We start from the raw sequence: 26,419 nt of genomic DNA, 5'->3' as shown, positions 1-26,419 counted from the left end.
AGACAACACTTCCCTAGAGTGGAGCTATATCAACCATATTGTGCCACTGGCTGACTTTAATTCAGTCATGCAGTTTCAGGCTGAACTCTTTCCCTTTACGGCAATTTAACCAGTCAAGGAGGGCAGATTCTCTGTATATTGTGAGCTGGCATTTGATTGCCATCATAGCTATGACTTTAGACTTGAGTGACTTCTGGCTCGAAACGACCTACTGCGCGCGGGGGAGCGAGTTTATGCACATGTGTGACAAGATAGGAGCAGACCTGCTCTTCTTGCTACGCCTTCCTCATCCATATCATAACATGGAGTATACTATACTGACAACACTGTGCAGAGAAGATGGATAAATGTATTGTGGTGTCATTCATGACCTGGATGTTTAGGGCAGGGCAGAGATGGAGTCAAGTGTGTGTGTGTGTGTGTGTGTGTGGGGGGGGGGGTGTTACTAAGAAATAGACCAGCTCTGAGGTTTACTGCAGTAAAACAATGGCAGCTTAACAATCCTATGTAACTGATATTGGGGGGCTGTTTGGTGGGACTTTGCAACCGGAATTCTCTTGTTTATTATGGTTTGCTTTATATCATTTGGATTTGAACATGTTATAACTCACTCTAAGCCATAGAGACTGGGCAGGATAAAGATTTGAATAGTATATAAATGCAGATAGGTTTTACATAACTTTGAGAGGTGTTCCTTTTGGGTGAGCAGCAATTATTTATATTGCAGGCACAACTGCTGGTAGACAATTTTGAATACATTAGCATGACTTTTAAAGATGGGGGCCTTGCTTCAAAGTAATATATTGACCCAAAGGCATTGCATGTGCTGACTGCCAAAAGTTCTTGCAATATTTATATATGCACATTTTAATTATGTTCTTGCTTTGATAGGTGACTGTCATGTTTAATTGTGCTGGCTTGCTGCTGTGAGCCAAAGTGGCCCTGGAAGAAGCGTGTATATTCCGTCCACCCCCCCACACCCCTGCTCTAATGTATTTGCATATCAGTTGCCCTGAACTTGTAGAATATGTGTTTGTTTATTTTATATAGCAACTAAAATGGTGTTTCACAGAGTAACATAGGCAAAAATTACACGTTCCTGTCTGAACGAGCTTACTGCCTAAATTATGTTGGTCCAAGGCAGGCACCACAGTCACTCTTACACTACAGGCTCTGATCCAGAGGGCTGATAGTGAATTCTGTGCATGCAGTGGGACTTCTGAACCTTTCTTCCCGAAAGCACCAACTCACTCATCCTAAAGCCATCAGACAAGCTGCCCATAACAGGGGGGTGGGGGCTTCCAGCACAGCATTCTTTGCTCACCAAATTATGTCCTAAATATGCATTCTTTCTTTTCTTCTTTATTGACTGGTTCACATGTAATGGCTAACTATGGCTTATTTAACCCATAGTTAGTTGTGGTTGAGCGAGCACACTGCCTCCTGCATGCTCATCATTTCTGCTTTCAATCAGTTGTAAAGAACACCCTGTTCCTGGGTTATCATGATGTCTAAACCTGCAACTCTGGGTTGTTTAGCAGTTAAACAACCCAAAGTTAACCCAACAACAAACCATGGGCAATTGTTGGGTAACTCTGGGTTGTTTAACCCCAGGTTCTGGATTTGGAAGTCACAATAACCCAGGAATGGGGTGTTCCTGGGTTGTTCATTACAGCTGAATGAAAGCAGAAGCAACCAGCATGCATGAGGCAGCATGCATGAGGCAGCATGCTCACTCGCTGCCATGTGGCCCCACCAATTCCTTGGTTAAACAACCCAGGAATAGGTGTGATGTGCGAAGCAGGTTTAGCTTATTTATCCTGTGAGTTCAAGGCAGGTAACAATACATTTAAACAGGGTAAAATAGGAAATATAAAATCTTATACCCCAACCAAAAGCCAGTCAGCAGCATGGCAGCTAGATGCAGCCTCTATGTTCAGAGGCATGTGCCTTGTTCCCTGATGCTGAGGGCAAGCAGTTGCGGGAGGGTGTTTCCCATCTTGCCCTGCTTGTGAGTTTTCCAGGGGCTTCTGTTTGGCCATTGTTGGAGGCAGAGTCCAGAACTAGAAGGACGATTGGTCTGATCCAGTACATATGATTGTTATGTTTTTAAAAGCCAGGCTAAAGAGGCTTTTTAAAAAAATGCCCAAACAGTGGTGGTTCCTGTAGCCATAATTCTGGACCAATCACCAAGACCTTGACCATTCCAGAGATACAAATCCAATGCAGACTATAGGTTTTTATTTAATTGTATATAGTAGTGAACATGGTATTTCAGAAGGAAAATGCATGTGTCAAGTTCTCTTGCGTAATTATTTATTTATAAAAGACAGACCAATGCCTTTTGGGGGGGGGGGAGAATAAGGGGGCATTACTTCATAGTGGTTGAGCTCAAACTTAAGGGCCATAGGGCATGCCGTGTTCTTCCTTGATGAAGAGGCATTGCTTCAAAATGTGTAGGGATCTCTGTGGCCCCTAGTAAATAGTCATCCTAAACCACAAGTGGTTGGCTGTCATCACACATAAATCTGAGAAGCACTAGTCCATATTCTTGGAGACCACTGGTAGGGGTGTGGAGCCTCACCGTAGGGGTGTGGAGCCTCACCGTAGCCATCTGTGCATGATAAGACATTCAAAACTTTGCAGTTGAGAGGTGGGAAGCTTGTCACAGGGCTACATCTCCATGGCAACTGTAAAATGTGTTCCAACTCTCAGTCTGTGGCCTATCCGTCATTAAGATAGACCTGGTTGTAGCACTTCAGACTGCAGGTGGAGGGCTCACATGATGGAATACTGCTCCATACAAAATATTCCCTCTCTATAATTTTCTAAGTCAGTTTCAAGTCTAGCATACTCCTTGACATCTAGGGATGGGTGAGCCCCCACTGGCTCACCCACAAAATTAATTGGTCTTTTCAGTATTTCAGGCAGAGCAGGCCCTAGAATAAATTGCACCCTGGGCAAGGAGTGTCTTTGGTGCCCCTCCACCCCCCGTGGTCAGCTTTCGGGGCCACCCTGAGGTCTTATGAGTCCTGGTGCAGGTGTGATGTTGAGGGTTCTGCTGCTGCCCCTACAAAAACCTATGCATATGTGTACAAAGCTGGGGGCTGCATGCAAGAATTTTTGCATGCACGGCCTGCATCGGAGCATTCTTGCTTGCAGCTCCTCCTCACCCTGGGATTAAGCAGAATGAGAGGTGTCCTTCATTTTTTCCTACATGCAGATAAGGGAATAGGGATCAGGTTGTGCTTCTTCTGAGTACCTCTTCCAAATTCTGGCAGAGCGTCTTTCTGCTCCTGGGGCTCAGTCTCTCAGGATTTCTGGTTGTGGCCTGCTGCTGGCCATCTCCACCCCTCACTCAGGAAGGATTCCCCCCATACAGCCTGGACTCTCACCACTCCTACGCCTTTCTCTGTGGTGGTAGCCACATCAGGGACACCTTGTCTGGAAATCTTAAGTGACAGTCGTTCACTCCTTCCTTCCCTCCCTCCCTCCTTGAACTCTTTCCCCTGGAGTTTCTTCCTGTGACCAGAACAGGCTGCCTGCTCTGCCATAGAATCCCTCTTGAAAGCCTTCCCTGTTCCTTCTCTCCTTGCAACAAACTTTGCAACCGGGGCTACTTCGTGTCATGCCCCAACTGGAGAAGTCCTCCTCAGAGGAAGAGCTAGAGGCCCCAGAAGCCCAGGGTACCCCAGACCAGGGACTGCCACTAGAACCACAGGAGCCTGAGCCCTCAGGGGAGATGGTTGCAGCACCATCCCTGTCAGGAGAGAGGGACTCTGCCTCTGAGGCAGAGGCTGAGCAAACCCCGATACCTGGAAGCATCAGGCCTCAAGTGACAGGCTAGCAGGGCTCCTGTGTGAAGGAGTGCTCACCTCCAGAAAAGGTCTCCTTGGGAGAAAGGGACTCCTCAGGAGTAGGCTCTGGAAAGGGAATTCTGATTGCTGCAGCTGTGCTCTGGGTGGGGCCCGGCTGGCCTTGGGCTTAAAGGCCTTCACTAGAAACCCAGCCAGTGGTGGGACAACTTGGTCTGTCCAGCTTGTGTTGTGTGCCTTTCCTCTGGAACTGTGCCCCGTGATTGATGTTCTGTTTACTGACCTTCTGGACTGCCTAATGACCCTGCTTCTGCACTGTGTAATGTGCCTGACTGATTTACTGTGTTTGATCTCTTGCTTGTTACCTTGACTACTACTACTGTTGCTGCTGTTGCCTGATCCTCATTGACTGACTGTGTTCTGACCTCTGCCTGAATTATTGACCACTCCTGTCTTAGGCTAAATCTCCTTGGACTGAAACCTGGGAGCTTGACTATTTGCTTGCCAATTTGACTGTTCTATTGCAGTCCTCCCTGTATTTGCTGGCAAACTGCCAAGACTCCAGCTAGAGCAGGACATTTGGCCAGCCAGCCTGACAAATCTTATCTCTCTTGCTGCCCAAACATAAAGCAAGATTTTACTTGACCATGAAGGGTTTAGATTCCCATATAATAACCCTTCCAGCCTCCCCAGGATACATTTTACAGCCAGCTTAAGCCTCAAATTAGCATCTGTTCTGTTTGATACACAACTATGTAAAATATTGACTTCATAGCTGGGAAGATGTCCCCTTATGTCACAATTAAATGTTGAGATTCAGTGTCATCATGCACTCTGTTATACCATTTCCTCTCTTTATGAAAGCTTTCAACAAAATACCAAGCATTTAAGTGAGCAAGGTGGCAGGGTCAGGACAGGGGCTAATGGTATGCACAGGAACTGAGGTAGGGGGTTGATTTGGGGGGGGGCTCGGAGCAAATTACCCCAGTTGCCCCCCCCCGACAGCCCCACAGCTTTGCAGTGTTACCAAGTTGTATGGCTTGTATATGGGAAATGACATCACATTGGAAATTGAAAAAGAAAAGTACTTTAATGCTAATTGAAGGAAGATCATTTTTGTAGTTAGTACCCAAACAACCTGTAGAACCTTGGGGAAAAAATGGTTACAGACACTTGCTTTTTAACACCCTAGCGCACTGCAGACAGTACACTTAAAAACACACCCACACGCACCCTCAGTTCACCTTTGCATCCCCGCTCAGCTTGGTGCCCCGCTCAGCTTGGCACCCCTCCAGCTTGGCACCCTGGGCAACTGCCCAGCATACCTGCTCCTAAGGCCAGCACTGGTTGCAAGTAAAACATTCTTTAAACTTTTTAGGGTGTTTTGAAGTGTTTGACTTGAACCAAAAGCCCAGTTCCTCTCCCTTCCTTAAACCTCCCTGTCTCTACTACTCCTCTGTCCTACCTGCCAGTCCTCCCCCCGCCCCAACTTCCCCAAGAAAAAAGGTTACTTAGGGAAGGTGGAACAGATAACAGGCAGGAGAAAGGGACAGGGAGTCCCCACCCTCACCCCAGTTTCTCTCATCAGCTGAAACTGGCATTACACACATCATTTCCTTCTGGGGGTCATTTAGGATTGGCTTTTTTTCCTCAGCTACAGATTATGCATCCCCATCTATTTTCCTGTCTGTACAATGGGAATATTAACTGGCTTGTTTTTATGGGATTGCTACAATATAAGGAATTACAAAAAATATTATATATACTAAAAAAAAATACTTAACAAGGAATAACTGCCACCCCATTTTGTAACTGCAGTTATTATTCCATATATAAACATGCATTGAAATGAAAAGGGGAATCCGCCCTTTAATAATTGTTTATTGTTGTTCAGTCGTTCAGTCGTGTCCGACTCTTCGTGACCCCATGGACCATAGCACGCCAGGCCTTCCTGTCCTGCGCTCTCTCCCCGAGCATGCTCAAGTTCATATTCATTGCATCAGTGATGCTATCTAGCCATCTCATCCTCTGTTGTCCCCTTCTCCTTTTGCCTTCAGTCTTTCCCAGCATCAGGGTCTTTTCCACAGAGTTTTCTCTTCGCATTAGGTGGCCAAAATATTTGAGCTTCGGCTTCAGTATCTGTCCTTCCAATGAGCACTCAGGGTTGATTTCCTTTAGGATTGACTGATTTGTGCTCCTTGCAGTCCAGGGGACTCATAAGAGTCATTCTCAATTGGAGTGCAAAGGGGTGATGACTGAAGTATGCTCAGTGGCTGCCTAATACATATTAAGTGATTTTGAATATTCACTCCCAAATGCTCTTCATTTAGTACCTTTATCTCTGCAAGCCATTGCAAGCAGCAAAAAGGGTAAAAGTGCTAGTGTAGCATCATGGCTAAGAGAACGACTTGTGATTCAGAAGGATGCAGTTCAGATCTTACAGCTGTAAGGGTACAATCCTATGCATGTTTAGACAGAAAAAAAGTCCTACAACTCCCAGTATGCTCCAGCCAGCCATGCTGGCTGGGGGATGCTGGAAGCTGTAGGACTTTTTTCTGACTAAACATACATAGGATTGTGCCCGAAGTGTCTTAAACAAGCCATTGTATTTTCTGCCTTAGCTGGCCATAGGTAATATAAGGATAATAAAAATGTAAGATGATAATACTTTACATGGTTGTTGGATATCCCAATACAGGATTACTGGGATAATGCTTGTGAAATTATTTGAACACTGAAAGTGCTCCATATTATGTATTATTGTATTTATTAAAGTAACCCGCAAAATGTCACTTAAAGCAAAATTAGAAATGAATATTGAGAGTTCTTTTCAGAAGAAATATCTGAGGTATTTTCAGCAGAGCCAGGAGAGTTTCAGTAAGACAAGACTACCAAAATTTCTCAGGGGGGTTTGCATGTCACTAATAATAAGAGAGGTCCTTGGGGTTATGTGGGGGGACCAAGTTGATCTGCCAGTGAGTTGCCTATATTCTCACTGTTATGGCTGAAAGGTGGAAAACTCATCACAGGAATACAATGTTCTGAAAACATCGTGGTAGCAGTTGCAATGAGTGCTCTGCTTCTAAGTCAGCCTTCCCCAACTTGGTGCCTTCCAGATGTTGTGGAGTTCAACTCCCATCTGCCTCAGCCAGCATGGCCAAAACAACTGGAGGACACCAGGTTGGGGAAGCATGATAAGAACAAAAAGGCAATATGATATATTGTGCATAGCATGACTTGAGAAAAATGTGTGTTTGATCTGCATACATACAGAAAATGCCATCATTTCCATCTGTCTGAAGTGATTTCAACTTTACAGCCTTGAAACTCCTTCATTTTTTTGGCAGTTATTTTCCAGAAGACGGGCTAAAAAAGGGAACTGCTTCCAGTCATACTTCTGTCAGCTCATGCAAGTGGAACAGGATGAGAGCACATAATGTGTGGTAGGAGAAGTAATTCAAACGTCATTTGCAGGATAGGGAGGTAATTCAGTGGTCAGGCATGTGTTTGAATATGTGAAACCGCTGGTTCTATGCCCAGCCTTTCCAGCCTGGGACTGCTAGGGTTTTTGGAGCTCTGGACAAAGTACCTGTCCTGGATTGCTCTGGGTTTCCCAGAGTGTCATGGAAGCATTTGTGTTAGCTTCACTCAGTGGAGGCTGGTGGCTCTGATGTCAGTGGCATGGTGAATCTGCGCTGGGTTTCAGTCAGAACTCTCAAGGAGATATCCAAGGTGCTTCCACCATATCTGACTGGTTCTGACTGAAACTCAGAGAGGATTCACCACGTCACTGACATCAGAGCCACCAGCCTCCACTGCCTTTACTATGTTTGTCCCTGTTACCTCAAGTTTTGACCAGTTTGGGGTAGCGGCCCTAGAGTCGGTTCCTGGTAAAGGTAGAGCTTCCCGTTGCAACCCAGAGACTCCCTCTTTGCCTTTTAAATCTGCTGCTGAACCAGGAGCAAGGCAGCTGTGGCTTTTCCTATCCATTTCTACCTTCCAGCTCATCTGCCCTCCCTTCCCCACTCAGGTGTGGTTCACTTGGAATCCTCCTGTTTTTAGTAGAAGGTGGGCATGGAGGACATCCATAGGTTGTTGTTGTTGTTGTTGTTCAGTCGTTCAGTCGTGTCCGACTCTTCGTGACCCCATGGACCATAGCACGCCAGGCCTTCCTGTCCTGCGCTCTCTCCCGGAGCGTGCTCAAGTTCATATTCATTGCATCCGTGATGCTATCTAGCCATCTCATCCTCTGCCGTCCCCTTCTCCTTTGGCCTTCAGTCTTTCCCAGCATCAGGGTCTTTTCCAGGGAGTTTTCTCTTCGCATTAGGTGGCCAAAATATTGGAGCTTCAGCTTCATTATCTGTCCTTCCAATGAGCACTCAGGGTTGATTTCCTTTAGGATGGACTGATTTGACCTCCTTGTGGTCCAGGGGACTCGTAAGAGTCTTCTCCAGCACCACAGTTCGAAAGCATCAATGCTTCGGCGCTCAGCCTTCCTTATAGTCCAGCTCTCACAGCCATACATTACTACTGGGAAAACCATAGCTTTGATTAGACGGACCTTTGTCGGCAAGGTGATGTCTCTGCTTCTTACTATGCTGTCTAGGTTGGCCATAGCTTTCCTCCCAAGGAGCAAGCGTCTTTTAATTTCATGGCTACAGTCACCGTCTGCGGTGATCTTGGAGCCCAAGAAAGTAAAATCTGTCACTGCTTCCATTTCTTCCCCTTCTATATGCCAGGAAGTGATGGGGCCAGATGCCATGATCTTAGTTTTTTTAATGTTGAGTTTCAAACCAGCTTTTGCACTCTCCTCTTTCACCCTCAACAAGAGGCTCTTTAGATCCTCTTCGCTTTCTGCCATTAGGGTGGTATCGTCTGCATATTGGAGGTTGTTGATAATTCTCCCAGCAATCTTAATTCCGACCTCTGATTCATCCAACCCAGCATTTCTCATGATGTACTCTGCATATAAATTAAATAAGCAGGGTGACAATATGCAGCCTTGTCGTACTCCTTTCCCAATTTGGAACCAATCGGTTGTTCCATGTCTGGTTCTTACTGTTGCTTCTTGACCCTCGTACAGGTTTCTCAGGAGACAGGTAAGGTGGTCTGGTACTCCCATCACTTTAAGAATTCATCCATAGGTTACTTGTCTCCAAATTCAGCAGATTTACAATCCTATACATGCCTACTCAAAGTAAACCCCAGTAAGTTAGAGCCAGACCTTGTTATCTTTAGAGTAGGCCCATTAACAGCAATGGTACTTACATTTGTCCGTCACATTTATTTCAATGGATCTACTCTAAGTATGACTAAATCTGGATCAAACCCCTTGAGGTTTATTTCCAGGTAAGTGGGATTGCAGCCTTAAAGCTGAAGAGCAACCTCAAGGAAGAAGGTACTTGCAGGTAGACTCACATGCTCCCCAATTCTCTCTTGATAGCCTGGCTAGTAGGACTGGGGGTGGGGCAGTGTTGAAGGTTGCTTAGAAAACATGGACAATCTACCCTGTCAGTTCCAGATGATCAACATTCCAGAACATTCTGTTGCCCTGGGATGGGAAAACAGAAGGGAAGCACACTCTGGCTTTTGCCACAACCTAGGGCCACTGGGAGGTTGCACTCCCTACTACCCTGGAATAACATTAAGCCAAGGGGGAGACCAACCTGGCCCATCCATCAGCCAGAGAAGGGGCAGCTGCAGGGATGTTGCTTCCTCTGCCCTGCCAGAAAGAACATACAGCTCCGGCTATCTGTTGCCCTGGGACGCAAGAAGGAAGGGGAAAGAACACTCTGGCCCCATCCATCGGCCAAAGGAACAAAAGCCACCAATTGCTATTCAAGCAGGAACAGCAGCCATGGAAGATCAGTCTCCCCCAAAGTGCATTTAAATGCTTGCTTATAGCTCACCACCTTGTTCTAGCCTTGAAAACTGATCTCCCACCTCATCTTTTTCCCACCACTCCCCTTCCCTTGTGTCTTTTCCTTTTAGTTCAGAAGCCTGATGGCAGGGCCTGTCTCTCTTTTTGATTGATGTGATGTCCTTTGGGAGACAATAATTGTTTGAAAAGCAGGATAAAAATGCAGAAAATAATTAATAATAAATAAACATTCTGTAGTGGAGTAGCACTCATAGTCAACAAAAGGGTGGGAAAAGCAGTACTGGGGTACAATCTTAAAAATGATAGAATGATCTCAGTACGAATCCAAGGCAAACCATTCAACATCACAGTAATTCAAGTCTATGCCCCAACCACTGAGGCCGAAGAAGCTGAGGTTGATTGGTTCTATGAAGACCTACAACACCTTCTAGAACTAACACCAAAAAAAGATGTCCTCTTCATCATAGGGGATTGGAATGCTAAAGTAGGAAATCAAGAAATCACCGGGATAACAGGCAGGCATGGCCTTGGTGTACAAAATGAAGCAGGACAAAAGCTAATAGAGTTTTGCCAAGAGAACATGCTGATCATAGCAAACACTCTTTTCCAACAGCACAAGAGGCGACTCTACACATGGACATCACCAGATGGTCAATATCGAAATCAGATTGATTATGTCCTTTGCAGCCAAAGATGGAGAAGCTCCATACAGTCAGTAAAAACAAGACCTGGAGCTGACTGTGGCTCAGATCATGAGCTGCTTCTTGCAAAATTTCGGCTTAAATTGAAGAACGTCGGGAAAACCACTAAACCGTTCAGGTATGACCTAATTCATATCCCTGATGAATATACAGTGGAGGTGAGGAATAGATTTAAGGGATTAGACCTGATAGACAGAGTGCCTGAGGAACTATGGACGGAGGTCCGTAACATTGTTCAGGAGGCAGCAACGAAATCCATCCCAAAGAAAAAGAAATGCAAGAAAGCAAAGTGGCTGTCTGATGAGGCTTTACAAGTAGCTGAGGAAAGAAGGGAAGCAAAAAGCAAGGGAGAAAGGGGAAGATAAACCCAACTGAACGCAGAGTTCCAGAGAATAGCAAGGAGAGACAAGAAGGCCTTCTTAAATGAACAATGCAAAGAAATCGAGGGAAACAACAGAATGGGAAAGACTAGAGATCTCTTCAAGAAAATTGGAGATCTCAAGGGAACGTTTTGTGCAAAGACGGGCATGATAAAGGACAAAGAAGGCAGGGACCTAATAGAAGCAGATGAGATTAAGAGACGCCAAAGAGTGTTCAAACTACCGCACAACTGCGCTCATTTCACATGCCAGCAAGGTGATGCTCAAAATCCTACAAGCTAGGCTTCAGCAGTATGCGAACCGAGAACTACCGGAAGTACAAGCTGGGTTTCGAAGAGGCAGAGGAACTAGAGATCAAATCGCCAACATTCGCTGCATCATGGAGAAAGCAAGAGAATTCCAGAAAAATGTCTATTTCTGCTTCATTGACTACACTAAAGCCTTTGATTGTGTGGATCACAACAAACTGTGGCAAATTCTGAAAGTGATGGGAGTACCAGACCACCTTACCTGTCTCCTGAGAAACCTGTACGAGGGTCAAGAAGCAACAGTAAGAACCAGACATGGAACAACCGATTGGTTCCAAATTGGGAAAGGAGTACGACAAGGCTGCATATTGTCACCCTGCTTATTTAACTTATATGCAGAGTACATCATGAGAAATGCCGGGTTGGATGAATCAGAGGTCGGAATTAAGATTGCTGGGAGAATTATCAACAACCTCCGATATGCAGACGATACCACCCTAATGGCAGAAAGCGAAGAGGATCTCAAGAGCCTCTTGTTGAGGGTGAAAGAGGAGAGTGCAAAAGCTGGTTTGAAACTCAACATTAAAAAAACTAAGATCATGGCATCTGGCCCCATCACTTCCTGGCATATAGAAGGGGAAGAAATGGAAGCAGTGACAGATTTTACTTTCTTGGGCTCCAAGATCACCGCAGACGGTGACTGTAGCCATGAAATTAAAAGACGCTTGCTCCTTGGGAGGAAAGCTCTGGCAAACCTAGACAGCATAGTAAGAAGCAGAGACATCACCTTGCCGACAAAGGTCCGTCTAATCAAAGCTATGGTTTTCCCAGTAGTAATGTATGGCTGTGAGAGCTGGACTATAAGGAAGGCTGAGCGCCGAAGCATTGATGCTTTCGAACTGTGGTGCTGGAGAAGACTCTTATGAGTCCCCTGGACTGCAAGGAGGTCAAATCAGTCCATCCTAAAGGAAATCAACCCTGAGTGCTCATTGGAAGGACGGATAATGAAGCTGAAGCTCCAATATTTTGGCCACCTAATGCGAAGAGAAAACTCCCTGGAAAAGACCCTGATGCTGGGAAAGACTGAAGGCCAAAGGAGAAGGGGATGGCAGAGGATGAGATGGCTAGATAGCATCACGGATGCAATGAATATGAACTTGAGCACGCTCCGGGAGAGAGCGCAGGACAGGAAGGCCTGGCGTGCTATGGTCCATGGGGTCACGAAGAGTCGGACACGACTGAACGACTGAACAACAAACATTCTGAGATCTGATTTAAGCGTGATGCCAAGTGTATATTCAAAACTTACCTGTGTGGCCTGGTGTTCCTGTGGCTGGTGTCTCATCTGAATTGGGTTACATGCCCTATGCATGTAGCATTAGCATGCTGGGAAGGTGCTGGCAAGCTAATGATGGGAATTGTAAAGGAGGACAGAACAGAGAGGATAATTAGTGCATAATGCATATTATGTATTTATTTATTTAAAACATTTCTATCCCGCCCTATATGATTAAGATCTGTTACGCAGCTCCAACATAATTTGTGCAGCAGCAAGATCCCCAAGTTGGCTTCAATTGATCTGCCTGATGCTTGCAATCCAAGCACTGCCAAATGTATAAGGGATCTTAGCTATGGTTTCAAACTACTATTGCTGATAACAAATACATACTACTGGTAAGTCATGGTATTTCTTTGGAAATAATTATGACTATGTAATGAATGTGTAATACAAGTGGGATTAGTAGGTTAAATAATGAAATTAAATTACACTACTTAGAAGCAGGTATGGCACAGAATTTCCAGCAAGTGTCAATGATTTATACATAAGTGACATACGAACTTTCTCTCTTATATTTACCTTTTGAAATTAAGGAGCTGAGAGCAAAGCTATACGTTACAATAAATCTGGGGCTGCCACTGAAAATGGCAGCCCCATGTCAAGTTCCCTCTCTCCTCCTCCATGATCATGTATTAAAATGTAGCCCATGGGCTTGACATAATTGCAGTGGGCATTTCCCCTCCCTGCCAGCATTAGCCAATGATGCTGGAAGCAGAGACAGGGAAATGCCTGGTGTAATATGACATCTCAATGCAAGGTAAATTGTTGCATGTGTCACAGAGGGAAAAATGTGACTATGGGGCTGTCAGGTTTTATGACAGCCTTCCCCAGTGTAGTACCCTCCAGATGTTTTGGACTACAACTCTCATCAGTCCTAGCCAGCCTGGCCAATGGTTGCTGATGGGAGCTGTAGTCCAAAGCATCTGGAGGGCACCATGTTGGAAAAGGGATTGTCATAAAACATCCATCTCTTTCAGTATAAAGCTATGCCTTGCATGAAACAGGCTTTCAGGTGTCAAGTCCAGAGCCCATGCTGAACCTGGGATCCAAGGAGCATCAAGCAGGGTTTCAGCCCAGGTGCTACCACCCAGCTCTGGTCAAAGATGGAAACTACAGAGAGACCAGCTTGACCCTCAGGAAATCCTACTAACAATAAGCAAGAGCAGGTTATCAGCATCCAGCACCCTCAGGCAGGCGCCAGGGGCCCAGTGGTGCAGATTGCTCTGCGTCTGTGAGCTACCATTTGAAATTTCCACAATACCCTGAAGTTATGTTACATCAGGAAATGATGGAGAAATTAAAATGGGGGCAGGTAGCCCCCCCACTCTTGCTGCTAGGTAAGCCCACCAGTGTAGGAGGGGCACCACCAGAGGTTATTTTGCTGAGGGCTTCATCAAACCTGGAGCTGGCGCTGCAAGTCAGGAAGTACTCTCTGACCCGAGTTTGGGGTGCCTTACCGGACTGAGCAAGTCGAATTCAGACCTGTTTACCACTGCTTCCTCCCCACCCACCCCGACAATTTGCTGGAAGACGGCGGGGGGGGGGGTGTCTGACATGGCCCCAAAAGATGAAATGCATGTAGCAGTTGGGGCCAAACTAAAAGTGACAGTGGTAGTTCTGTGATTCAACATGGAACTGCACCAATGATATAGAAAGGTGCGGTTGATTTTTAATGGCAAAAGGGGTTCATAGGTGAGGAGTACAGAACCCTCCTCCCTCCCATACCTTTCCTCTCTACAGTTTCTCTCTCCTGGAGCACTGAGCTCTGATACCAGAAATTACTTCAACTGGGTGAAAAGCACTTGGGAGAGGGACTGTATGGTGGCAAGTGAGGGGAGGGTTCAGTGCCCCCTTGCCCATATACCCATTTGCTGTCAAAATCAGACTCATGAGCCCTCCTATGTGACCAGTGTTGTTCCATGTTTAAGCACATGGAACAGCTGCCAGGTTTGAAGGGGTCCTGGGCAAGGTCTCTTCCAGGGCCCCCCCATGATGCCCTGGCCCCTCTCCCCTCTGTACTGCCCTAGTCACCCTGCTTCCCTCACTGGCTGCTTTGCTCTTCTCCCCCCGCCACTACTTTACTTTCTCCCCCCCCCCTGTACTGCCCTAGCAACACCAATCTGGCTTCACAATGTCCTGCAGCTGCTGCCCCCATCATCTGCTGCTCGCTCTGGCACCATTGGGCGACCACAGCTGCAGTGCCACAAATCTCTGCCCCAGAGTCCATACCTGATGGTGCCATTGACTGCTGCTGTCACATCTAGTCTAGTTTGGCCCTTACTCACCCCATCTTTCAATAATTTATAAAACCAAGTACAACTGTCAAATTTCAAATACAACTTCTGATTAAGTTCAGAAATGGAATACAAATGAAAGATGTATTAATCAATTTTTATTGGGAAAGATCCACTGAGTTCAATTTAAAAAAAAAAAAAGATGATTGGGTTGCAAGGAGAGATGTCTCTACGTACCAATTATGCATGGTATGAAGAAAGTAGATATAATTCCCTCCTTCCTCTCACTCATAATTCTAGAATCTGGGGGCCACGCAATGAAGCTGAATGGCAGGAGATTCAGGACAGGAAAAAAATGTACTTTTCCACATGATGAAGCTGGACAGCCGTCTGTCAGGGATGCTCTGACTTGGATTCTTGCATTGAGCAGGGGGTTGGACTTGATGGCCTTGTAGGCCCCTTTCAACCCTACTATTCTGATTCAATGCAGTACAATTAACTTACAGAGATCTGTGTCCCAAGATGTGGTGATGGCCATTGGCTTAGCTTGCTTTAAAGGGGATTTGTATTAGAGATGGAGGATAGATCTATCAACAGACATTAGCCATGATAGATAACTGGAACCTGGTTCAGTCGCAGTGTACCTCTAAATAACAATTGCTAGGGGACAACTGAGAAGGGTTGCTGGCTTCCTTGCAGCATTTGAATCAGCCACTGTTGGAAACAGGATGCTGGGCCAGATTTATCTTTGGTGCGATTCAGCAGAGTTCTTACAGTCTTAAATTACTGCATTGGCTGCTATACTATGGAGAGCTGAACACCATTAAGCCCATATAATATCAACTGGCTTTGATTAAACAGGCATAGGATTGGAGTATTTCTGTGTTACCAGAAAGAGGCACTTGATACATGCACTTGTTTGTACTCCCATTAGCCCCAGCCACAATGGCCAATGATGGGAATTGTAGTCCAAAATATATGGAGGGCACCTTGTCAGGGAAGGCTGCCTTAGATAAAACACTCTCTTTTGGCCTCAACGCTTCATCTGTAAAATGGGGATAATACTGATCTGATAATACAAAATGTTGTATGTGAGATGCTTTGAACATTTGAAAGCATTATATAAACGTGAAGTATATTAGCGTTACTGACTCGGCCTTCGAGTGGCGCGCATGCCAGCAGAGTTTCACCGCAGGGTAGTGGTTAAAAATGGCCCACCAAGTCAAGGACAGGTGTTGGGTTGGAGTCTACAGGAAGAGAGCGCGCGCCAAACCAGCCTTTGTCAAATGATAACTTTCCTCCCAACAACATTGGTTTTGGCAGCTCTGATTGTACCTATTAAAAAGGTGCAGTCGGAGGAGGGCAATCAAGAGCGGGACGGGCTTCCTCCTTCCTCCGCAGCTCTCGCACAGAGACAGGGAGCGGCTTGGAGAAAGAGGGAGCTCCACCTCCCGCTTGCCTCGCCTTATCCATTTGCCAAAGCAAGGGCTCTTGTGATTGACAGACAGGACGAGCTATGGCGGAGGAAGCTGCGGCTGGGAGCAGGCAAGGCGAAACTTAGCCAGGCAAAGGCGCAGGGACAGCCGGGGGAATCCGCAGCATGGAGCAAGCGACGGCAGCGGCACCAGTGGCCACCATCACCGTCTCCTCCTCCTCCAGCTGCTAGGGGCTTGTTGCCTGCTGCTTTTGCGCTCCTTTTCTTCCCCACTTTTTCTTTCTTTCCCCCGCTTCTCCATCGCTGGGAGGAGACGGGTAAAGGGGCCGGGGGAGACCCTCACAAGGCTGCTTGCATTATTTCCTCTCCCCGGAGCGGAGGGAAGGCGGATACAGGCACGCAGGGAAATGCATTTCCTGCACCCAGGAAAAACTGCAGGAGCAGCAGCAGGAGCGGCAACAGCCCAGTGCAGCAAATATGGCTGCGTGCGGCTGCTGGGGCTCCTGAAAAGAGGCCCTAGGAGGAATTGAAGCCTCCTCCACCGTCACCCCCCCTTAATATATAAAGGCCCCCCACCCCTCCAAATAACTCCGGGTGGGAAAGAAGTTGGCTTGTGCTCTCCTGTGAGGGTGGAGATGAAGTGGGGAGTCTTTTGTCAAAACTGGAGCCATTCAGCGCTTTCTACTGAAAGGAGCCGTTGAAACTCTCCTAGCTTTGGCCGGGCAGGAAAAGAAAAAAACGGGGTTGATTTGGGAGGGAGGAGGGGGGTGTTAGAGGATGTGTGTGTGTGGGGGGGTACCATACTGTTAGGAAACGAAGGAAGCTCACCGTATCCACCCACCGCAGCGCAAGGCGACTTGATGTAGGAAAGGTGTTTTTTAAAGAGCTGCCTCTTTGATTTGGAGTGTGGGAAACGGGGGGAGGCCGAAGCAGGCAGCAAAAGAGCAACAGTTGTTTTCTTTTCTGTGTAACTTTGCCCCGAGTGCGTGGAAGGAGAGTTTCTCTCCTCCTCCTCTCTTCCTTTGGAATTCTTCCACCCTGGAGTGGTGGTCAGAGGGAGGGAGGGAGAAATGTAGCAGCCCTTCCCTTGCTTTGTAGTGGGGAAAAGATAAGAGGTGTTGGGTCCCGTCTCACCCCCCAGCCCCCGAGCCCATTGTCTGGCGGGCGGGAGGAGAGCTGGGAAGAAGAAAAGTTGTTTAGCTCCCTTTGATTAACAGCGAGTGGGCGGGGCTTGTTGTGCGGGAAGGGAGGAAGGAGGAAGAGAGGAAGGGGGGGGGAACCACGCACACGCGCGACACAAAGCATCTTCTCTTCGCAACGGCGCCTCTGGTGCGCGCCTGGCTGTTCTTCCTGCCGGAGGTGAGGAGCGGAGTGACCCCTGGAGGCTCGAGTGCCGTCGGCTGTCATGGAGCCGAAGCACAAAGAGCTGCTGGCCCAGTGTCACCAGAGCCTGGCCCAGGCCATGACGGAGGTGGACAGGGTGATCGACCTGCTGGAAGCGGCGGGGACCTTGAGCCCCCGCGACTTGCACGAGCTGCAGGAAGCCGGCCTAGTCAAGGCAGGAGAAGAAGAAGGTGGCGGCGGGGATGGAGGAGGAAGGGAGCGAGGCTCCGCCGCCGTTTGCAAGGCCGATCTGCTCATCAAGCTGCTCCTGGCCAAAGATCGGGATCATTTCCAGGACTTGCGTGTGGCCTTGGAGAAAACGCAGCCTCGCCTGCTCTCCATCCTGTACCTGAACAACGGCGTGGCCGGCGGGCAGCCCAGCGAGACAGCTGGTGAGTGTGGATACTCGGCGGGCTTTGCATCTGGGTTGGGGGGGGGTATATGCGAAACATCGGTTGGTAGTCTGGGTGGGAGCACTGTCCACCTTCATTGCTAAGGTTGAAGGGGGGGAGGAGAGGGGGGTAATGTACGGTACCGTAAAAGCACAAAAACTTAAAACAACAATACAAACATATAAATATACAAATGTAAAGCAAATTGGAGGAGAAAACACATACAGCAACAATGGAGAAATAAGAGAATACCTGGGTGGAAAAAAAAGCTCCATGTAAAATAGAATTGATTAAACTCATGCATTACAACTTCCATGTGGTGGAATGATTCATATAAAGTTGATAAGGTGTAATATTTAATTGATGAATCTTATATTGGCTGTGTGTGTGTGTGTGTGTGTGTGTGTGAAGAATGTGCAGGGTTTTGTATAAGACAGAAGCCTTCATCAGACAAAGCCAGGTTAACTGACAGAAGAATTCTATGATTTCTTCGCCAGGAGCAGGTACAAATTTCCAGAGACTGCCAGATATGCCTTTTCTGTCCCCTTCTTAAGACAGCAGTTTCATGAGCTCACTTCTGATGGAAAAGTTTTCCAAAGTTCTCAATCCAAGGCAGTATATTTATTACCTGGGGGTGGTCATCTTCCAGCATGGGTGCCACAAATGGCCAGACAGTTTGTGGTACTTCTGCACAGGAACATGTGTGTCTGTGGTCCTAGCTACAGTATAGACAAGACTTTATGCATGCCACTTAAATAGGTTTTTTTAGCCCCTCTCCCATTGCTGGTGTGTATGTGTGAATGACAGAAATTAAGTTTTAACTGTGCTTGTATCAGGCTTTTAAATATATTGCAAGGAGATTGATTTACAAAAGCAAGGTGCTTCCAGCAAAAGCCCAGGTCCCAGGAAACAAATTGAGAATTTGGGGGGAGGAAAGGAGGGGTGGTTTCTTTCCCTTCCCATTGGACTTTGGCAGAAGGTGCCAGCAACAGCAAGGCATTGCTTGTACCTTCTGCAAAAACCTAGCACCAGGGCAAATGCAGGTCCCTTCCGAGAGTTCTCTGTGCATGCCACAGAACTTGGTGAAAGGAGGGATCTGTGGAGATCACAAATAGCCAGACCAAAATATGTGGATCCCTGCCACCAAGAGGAGGGGAGGTGTCTCTGTGCCCAGATCCAGATGATCCTGGCAACATGTATGTCTTCCCTCCTCACGCTTTTTGTAATAACCTTTTTTTCAATTAGGAATAATACTTGAAATAATATTTCAAAAAGTGCTTTTGAGTGTTTACAAGCATTTCACATGCATTATCTCAGTAATCCCTACAACCGCAGTTTAAGGTAGGTCAGTATTTATATTCCCTTGCTGCCAGTGGGCTTCTAAGGCTGAGAGATGCTTGCTTGCACCTCTCCTAGGGAATTCATGGCAGAAGTAAGAGTTAACTGCATCACACCATTCCAGAGGTGTGATGAAGTTAACGCTTCTCTTGTTCACATGTTTTGGAAATGCCCAATAGTCGCCTCCTTTTGGGGGGAAGTTGTTATACAGATAAATTTTGTATTGGAAAGCTCTTTAATATTTACTGATGTAAATGTTCTCTTAAATTATCTGCTTTTTGGAATGTAATGTATGGTCAGCATAAATGGATCTTTTGCGCCCTTTTGGTTGCTAAAAGACTGACACTACGATACTGGAAGGATAAAAGTTCACCGTCTATAATGCAATGGATTGAAGACTTAACAGCGCTAGCAACATTTGAAAGAGAGGTATATAGGTATAACTTGCAAATGGACTTATATTTGGATATCTGGTCTGCTTTTACTGAAGTTTCTGTGTAGGGATGTCAGAGAATTCCGCACGAATTTTAAATGGGGTCAAATCCGGTCCGTGGAATCCTCCTCGGAACGGAGCAGCCCAGTCGACCTGGAACAGAGCTCCCCGCAGATTCCCCACCGGAACAGACGGTGGGGAATCCATACATCCCTATTTATGTGTAACCTATTATTTTTCTTTTTTTCTCCCTAGAATATTGTAACATTTGAAATTGAGGATTTTAGAATATGTTGTTATATTTTTAATTTTTTGTTAAAATTCACAATGAAAAATTGATATAAAATATTTTTTAAAATAATGAAACTCAAGAGTCATCCAGTGAAAAGAAGTTTTTAATGTTTTTACAGAAGTTAAAAAATTAAAATACAATATACAAAGTTTAAAAGCCATTTACATAAAAACACACAGACAATATACGCAAACAACATATAATTAAAAACAACTTTGAATAGTCAGTCATAACTAAAGTTACACCCCCAAAGGGTCATTTTTTAAGTGTGTAAGATAACAGCTGGTGGTTCCCTTTCTGGGAAGGGAATTTGACTACATCTCTTTATAGGAATGATTGAATGGTACAATTGCAAGCCATGCAGGGACAGGCCAGAACTACCCTCCTGCAGAGGTGGCAGGTTGAAAGGAGGCCAGGCTAAAGCAGTGAATTGTGCAGAGATGCCCCAAGCAGCTGCCTCTCTGGGGGGCACTTTTCACATTGTACTAGCAGTCCTCTCACAGTGCACGCTTTGGGAATTACTGGAGGTATCTATGCCTATACCTGTATCTGTCTCTGGTTTGGTTTTTTGTTCTTACTCTGCATTTTTTGCCCCTGAAATGTATACATGTGAGGCTTGCTTCTTTCCTCCCCCAGCACAAAACAGTTTCTCTATTTGCTGCGTAATTGCAGCCTGTATTACATTTCCAACTAATAAGCTACATATTTAATGAATGCCCTTACCATTACCATCACACCAGAAATGGTGTGAAAATACTGATAATTGGAAAACTGAATCTCAAACTTTAGCGATTCATCAAAAGTTTCAAGGCAACAGACGACAGTAAGTTGTTAAAATCATTGGGGCTAACTGTAGCGTTGAAGTGGTTTCTGTTACATCCTGACTGAACTGGAATGGTCTGACTGAATATGACATGCGTTTACTCTGTGTAGGGTTAGAATGGCAACCCTGCTTTCCTATGTGCTGTGATTGCTCCATTTTGGTTTTAGTCACAAGTTTGCTAGAGTGAAAGTATATGAGTACATCTTTACCAGATTCCCTCTGTGTAGTAACTTTCTACAAGAGATGGTTGCCAAAATGTTTATCTCCAGATTGTCTCAGAAAGTCCTATTGTGCCATTACGCTAGTGCAGATGTAATGTTGTCCATGGACTGGTACAGATCAGGAATGCAGGGTGTTTGCTGGCTCCTCCCCTCCTCCTCTGGCTTGCATGCATAAATGCAATGAATCCCCTGCTCCCTCCAAATCCCTTCCCTTTTTGGAGCTAACGATTTGCAGTCAGTTTGCAAATCCATTTCTAGCCATGGTTGCATGCTCTAGTTAGTATTGAATTGTTGCACCCACAGTATTAACCATGGGTGCTCCCAAGAAAGGAAGAGAAGGAAATGAAGGGGGAAATTCATGAACTAGAGAAGGTAAAGGCTGTGAGAGCCAGCCGGGCACTCCCCATTTCCCAGCCATGGTTTGGAGACTGGGGCGCATTATGCCTGTACTTGTCCAATGTAGTTCTGGCTATGTTGATTACAATATCTCAGTATCTAGTAATGTTCTTCTGGCACTCCCATATTGCAAGTGAATCTTCTGTTTCTCCACATGTTAAGAGGTCTTTAGGGCTACCCATAATTCATTTTCTAACTTCAAAGGGTTTATGCTGCTCCTTACGCTAACAAATGCAGGTTGTACAGTTGCATTTTTGGATGCCTTCAGAGTTTCAGGAAGCAGGGAGCAATGACTGAAGGCTCCCAACATGGATGGTCATATGTGGTGGGTTGGTCATATCATAAAGCAGTTTTCCATCTTCATTATCCAGTACAGTAAATGTTTTGAAGACAATGGCCATGCTGGCTGGGAATTATGGGAGTTGTAGTCCAGCACATCTGGAAAGCACCTGTTTGAGCAAGGATGATATAGAAAGGGACTTGAACCAAAGCTGTATGTGCTTGGAGTTAATTTCCACTGCTAACAACTAGTGGGAAAGCCACTTCTGGTTTCTAAGTTTCCTTCTCCCAAAGATTTAAAACTTCACTTGAGGTTATATAGCCTGTAGATCCTTTCCATTTTCACCTATCCTGGGGTGATTGTGAGTATCATCGACCAACTGCACAGATCTATTGTAGCATAAGGTTTTGTGGACCATTTGTGGACCATTTTTGTGGATTTGGATTCGCTTCCAAATCCCGGGAAGTACTAGTTCCCCTCTACTCAGCACTGGTTAGGCCTCATCTGGAGTACTGTGTCCAGTTCTGGGCACCACACTTTAAGAAGGATGCAGACAAGCTGGAGAGGGTTCAAAGGAGGGCAACAAAGATGATCAGGGGACTGGAAACAAAGCCCTATGAAGAGAGACTGAAAGAACTGGGCATGTTTAGCCTTGAGAAGAGAAGACTGAGGGGAGATATGATAGCACTCTTCAAGTACTTGAAAGGTTGTCACAGAGAAGAAGGCCAGGATCTCTTCTTGATCATCCCAGAGTGCAGGACACGGAATAATGGGCTCAAGTTACAGGAAGCCAGATTCCGGCTGAACATCAGGAAAAACTTCCTGAGTGTCAGAGCAATACGGCAATGGAACCAATTACCTGGGGAGGTGGTGGGCTCTCCCACACTGGAGGCCTTTAAGACGAGGCTGGACAGCCATTTGTCAGGGATGCTCTGACTTGGATTCCTGCATTGAGCAGGGGGTTGGACTCGATGGCCTTGTAGGCCCCTTCCAACCCTACTATTCTATGATTCTATGACCAGACCCTCTTCATCAAATGGATGAAGTGTTATCCTCAGTTGGTAGAGTATATGAACATGCACACACATTTTCTGATGAAGTGAGCTCTCTATGCCAGAAAAGCATATTAACAGATCAGATTTCCCAAGGCTCTTTGTTGATTTTGCTGCAGCAGACTAATATCGCTATCCTTCTGGATGTTACAATCCAAACTGCTGTGTGTATTAGCATTTGTGATGCCTTTGCTTAGATATGGGGAGACTCTTCATTCTGAGATGAATTTTTTTTGTACATAAAAGGGCACATCTACACTACATATTTCAAATGGGTTTAACTGACACAGCTTTTTCCCAAAGAACTCTGGGAACTGTAGTTCTGTGACGATTCTGTGATTTCTATGTGGGAGCACACAAGCCACCTCACAAACCTTCCAGCATTTGTGGAAGTATAACCATGTTGAAGTTTGTAGTTTAGTCCTGACTGAACCCTGCACTTCATGGACAACAAATCGGGTTCAGTTTGCTGGTGTTGTGGATGAACCAGCTTTGTACTGTTTCATCGCAGTTCCCGAAGATGAAACTTGCTTTTTTTAATGTGATAAAAATTAAGTCCAAGGAAAACATTTCTGTTTGTGCATAGGATGAAGGAAATACATATAGACTGTATCACATTTGTTTCTATTAGGCTTAGCTTAAGGCACTTTTCCCCAGCAAGCTTTTCCTTATTTAGAGTATAGTTAATGAAGGAATTTAGGGCAAACACAATTAAATTACAAGCTTGTTTGGCAACAGCCAATCATCTGTTTGAATGTGCTTGTTGGAGTTTAAAGTGATAAATAGTTTGCTGTGCCTTGAATATGTCGATGGGAACCAGAATGTTCAAGCTTCTGCTCTCCTTTGTGAGTAATCTGTGTTGATATTTTAAGAGTGTCATTTCATTATTAATTTGTATAATTGGAAATCTGAAGTACTATTATTTTAGGGATCACTGTGCCTAAAAATGTGTTGTTAAATTACTGGAGCTGAGTTCTTTGCATTTTTTTATTCATGAGACTAAGACTACAAAGACGCATTTACTTAGGAGTACATCCGGTTGAAGTCAGTGGGGCTTGCTTCTGAGTAAAGATACATAGAATTGGATTGCATGAATGCTACTGCTGCCCAGGTTGTCTTGCTCTGTCTTCATAATGCTTGTAAAAGGCAGAAAGGAAAAGAGAATGGCAATTGGGCTCTCTGCTTACATAAAATTATTCTGATCCTTTGAATAGCAAAAAAATTATGCATGTGTACATATAAATGAAACTTGTGCATACATGCGTGCATGTACACACACATACACATGCGGGTGGGCGGTGAAGAACTGGTTTTCAATGCTAGTTTCAAGGCACCCTCCATGGGCCCTCTTAACTCTCTGAATTTCTTGGGTACTTTGTTCAAAGTGAGAATGGTGGTGTCACTGGGAGGTGAACCCTTTGCCAGTCTTGGAACCACTTGCCATCACCAGGAGCTTGCTTTGCAATAAAGAGGAGCTTTAGGAAGTTAATAAATGTGTGTGTGTTTAATTGCATTATACATAATGTTTACTATTTATGTAGCATGGCTACGTTGTAAGGTGCAGTCTACTAATGACAAGGACCTATGATTTGAGGTGGCCCAAGGCCAGCCTTCCAGAAATTTACTTGTTATCTCACAGGGGACAAGTGCTCTTGGCTAGCAAGATGCCCCACAACTTGTGAAACCTCTCCTCTGGGTTTCAGCAAATTGAGGACCAGGTAAGAAATGGCAGCAATCTCTTCAGCTGCTTGTTTCTGTTTGTAACCTTTTACAAATCCCTTTGCAATTGAGCAAAGATCCTGACTGTCCCCTGAGCTCTCTGCAGCTGCTAGGGAACTTGGTGGTGGCAGCGGGTGAGGACTGGTGCTGAGCACAAATCATGGCTGGCCAGTAAGTCGAGTCAACATTTGTGGACACCATGCCCAAGGCATACTTTTGGGTGCATAGGTAGGTCTTCCAATCCCAGTTACTTATTTTGATTGCCTTTGCGCCTTTAACTTAAACATGGAACTGGGAATCAGCTTCCTTTAAAAAAGTATGGTATCTGCTCTAACAGAGAGAAAGAAGTAAAGTAATGAGGGATGAATGTGAGCAAATGCAGTTGCAGTTTTGTTGCCCAGCAACTATTTTGACTTAAATATGAACTAGAAGTTCATAGTAGGCCTTGGGTTATGGATGACACATTTTCACTGTTGTGATTAAAAAAAAAAAAAATCTTCACAGGAATACTTATATCCTAATCCTATGCACATTATTCAGATGTCCCACTTTATTCAATGGGGCTTACTCTTCAGTAGTGGACATAGGATTGCAGCCTTAATTAATTGTTTTGGTAGAGTGTTAAAAAAAGTTTCTAAATTTAGAGCATTGCATCTAGAGTCTAGTAGGTCAGCTGTAAAAAAAACAGTAGGAATTTTATATCAGATGACAATGCAAAAAGTTTGCTCAAATTACAGATATACGTGACAATTTGTTTTCCTGAGTCATAGCACTGATGCATTGCAGCTGCAACAGCACCACCAGATTACAAATTAACACTCTGAAGGACAAAATCCTAGCATAGAGTTCCAATACTGGTGCAAATTTAAAAATAAAAATGTGTATATGAATATAAAAAGAGCCCTACTGGATTAGACAAAAGGCCCACCTAGCCCAGCATTCTGTCCACACAGTGGCCAAGTGGATGTCCCAATGGGAAACCCATAGGCAGGAGAGGAGGGCAGTTGCAGCCTTGCTCATGTTCCCCAGCAACTGGTATTCAAAGACATACTGCTTCTGGTACTGGAGGTAATATATAGTCACCATGATTCTAGTTGCTATTGATAGCCTTATCCTCCACCCTTTCAAAGCCTTCCAAGTTGGTGGCCATCACTACACCTTGTGGGACCGAATTCCATAGTTTGACTATGCACTGTGTAAAGAAGTACTTCCCTTTTGCTGTCCCAGATTTCCCACCATTCACCTTCATTGGATGATCATGTGTTCCTTATCTGCTTTCTCCATGTAATGTAAAATTTTATGCACGTTATTGTGTCCCCCTTCCCTTACTCGCCCTTTTTCTAAGCAAGTAAGCTCCAAATATTGTAATTAATCATACGGGAGTTTCTCCAACCCCTTGATCATTTTGGTCGTCCTTTTCTGCACTTTCTCAAGTTCTACAATATCCTTTTTGAAGTGCAGTGACCAGAGCCCCAAGATCCCTTTTCTCCTCAGTCACTGTCAGCTCAGACCCCATCAGCATATATGCAAAGTTGCGACCCCACCCCCCCCCCGCAATGTGCATCATTTAACATTTTCTTACATTGAGCTGCACTAACCATTTAAATGCCCATTCCATCCCCCACCCCTATTTGGAGAGATCCTTGACTGCCCTGAACAAGTTGGTGTCATCAGCAAACTAGCCACTGACTGTAAGAAGATCCTTGGGGGACCCAACTGTTTGCTTATTTATTTATTTATTTATTCATTCATTCATTCATTCATTCATTCATTTCTATACCGCCCAATAGCCGAAGCTCTCTTCCACTGCAAGAACTGTATATCTATTCCTCCTCTCTGCTTCCTGTTTTTAACTAGTTACTGATCTATAAGAGGACTTCTCTTATCCCATGACTATGAAGTTTGCTCAGAAATCTTTGATGAGGAACTTTGTCAAAAGCCGTTTGGAAGTCCAAGTACACAACATCTACTGGATTACTCCTATCCCTGTGCTTGTAGACACTCCTAAAGAACTCTAAAAGGTTAATAAGACAAGACGTACCTTTGTGGGAGTCACA

At 45.3% G+C, this 26,419-nt stretch overlaps 1 protein-coding gene across 2 annotated transcripts in view; it reads left to right on the top strand.

The window, feature by feature from the left end:
• The first annotated feature begins 16,100 nt into the window (after positions 1-16,100).
• Positions 16,101-26,419, top strand: part of DLG5 (discs large MAGUK scaffold protein 5) — a 162,548-nt gene continuing 152,229 nt past the window's right edge. For both annotated transcript variants that reach the window (XM_084845227.1, XM_084845226.1), the window contains exon 1: positions 16,101-17,808. In XM_084845227.1, coding sequence (XP_084701353.1) covers positions 17,439-17,808 — 370 coding nt within the window. In that variant the 5' untranslated portion in view covers positions 16,101-17,438. The remainder of the gene's footprint in view (positions 17,809-26,419) is intronic.

This window comes from Heloderma suspectum, chromosome 3 (assembly GCF_057233095.1).
Source record: "Heloderma suspectum isolate Gila_16-S chromosome 3, 16-S_ref, whole genome shotgun sequence".
NCBI classification, from domain to species: Eukaryota; Metazoa; Chordata; class Lepidosauria; order Squamata; family Helodermatidae; genus Heloderma; species Heloderma suspectum.
The sequence above is the reverse complement of the archived record's forward strand: the minus strand, read 5'-3'. Positions and strand labels throughout refer to the sequence as shown.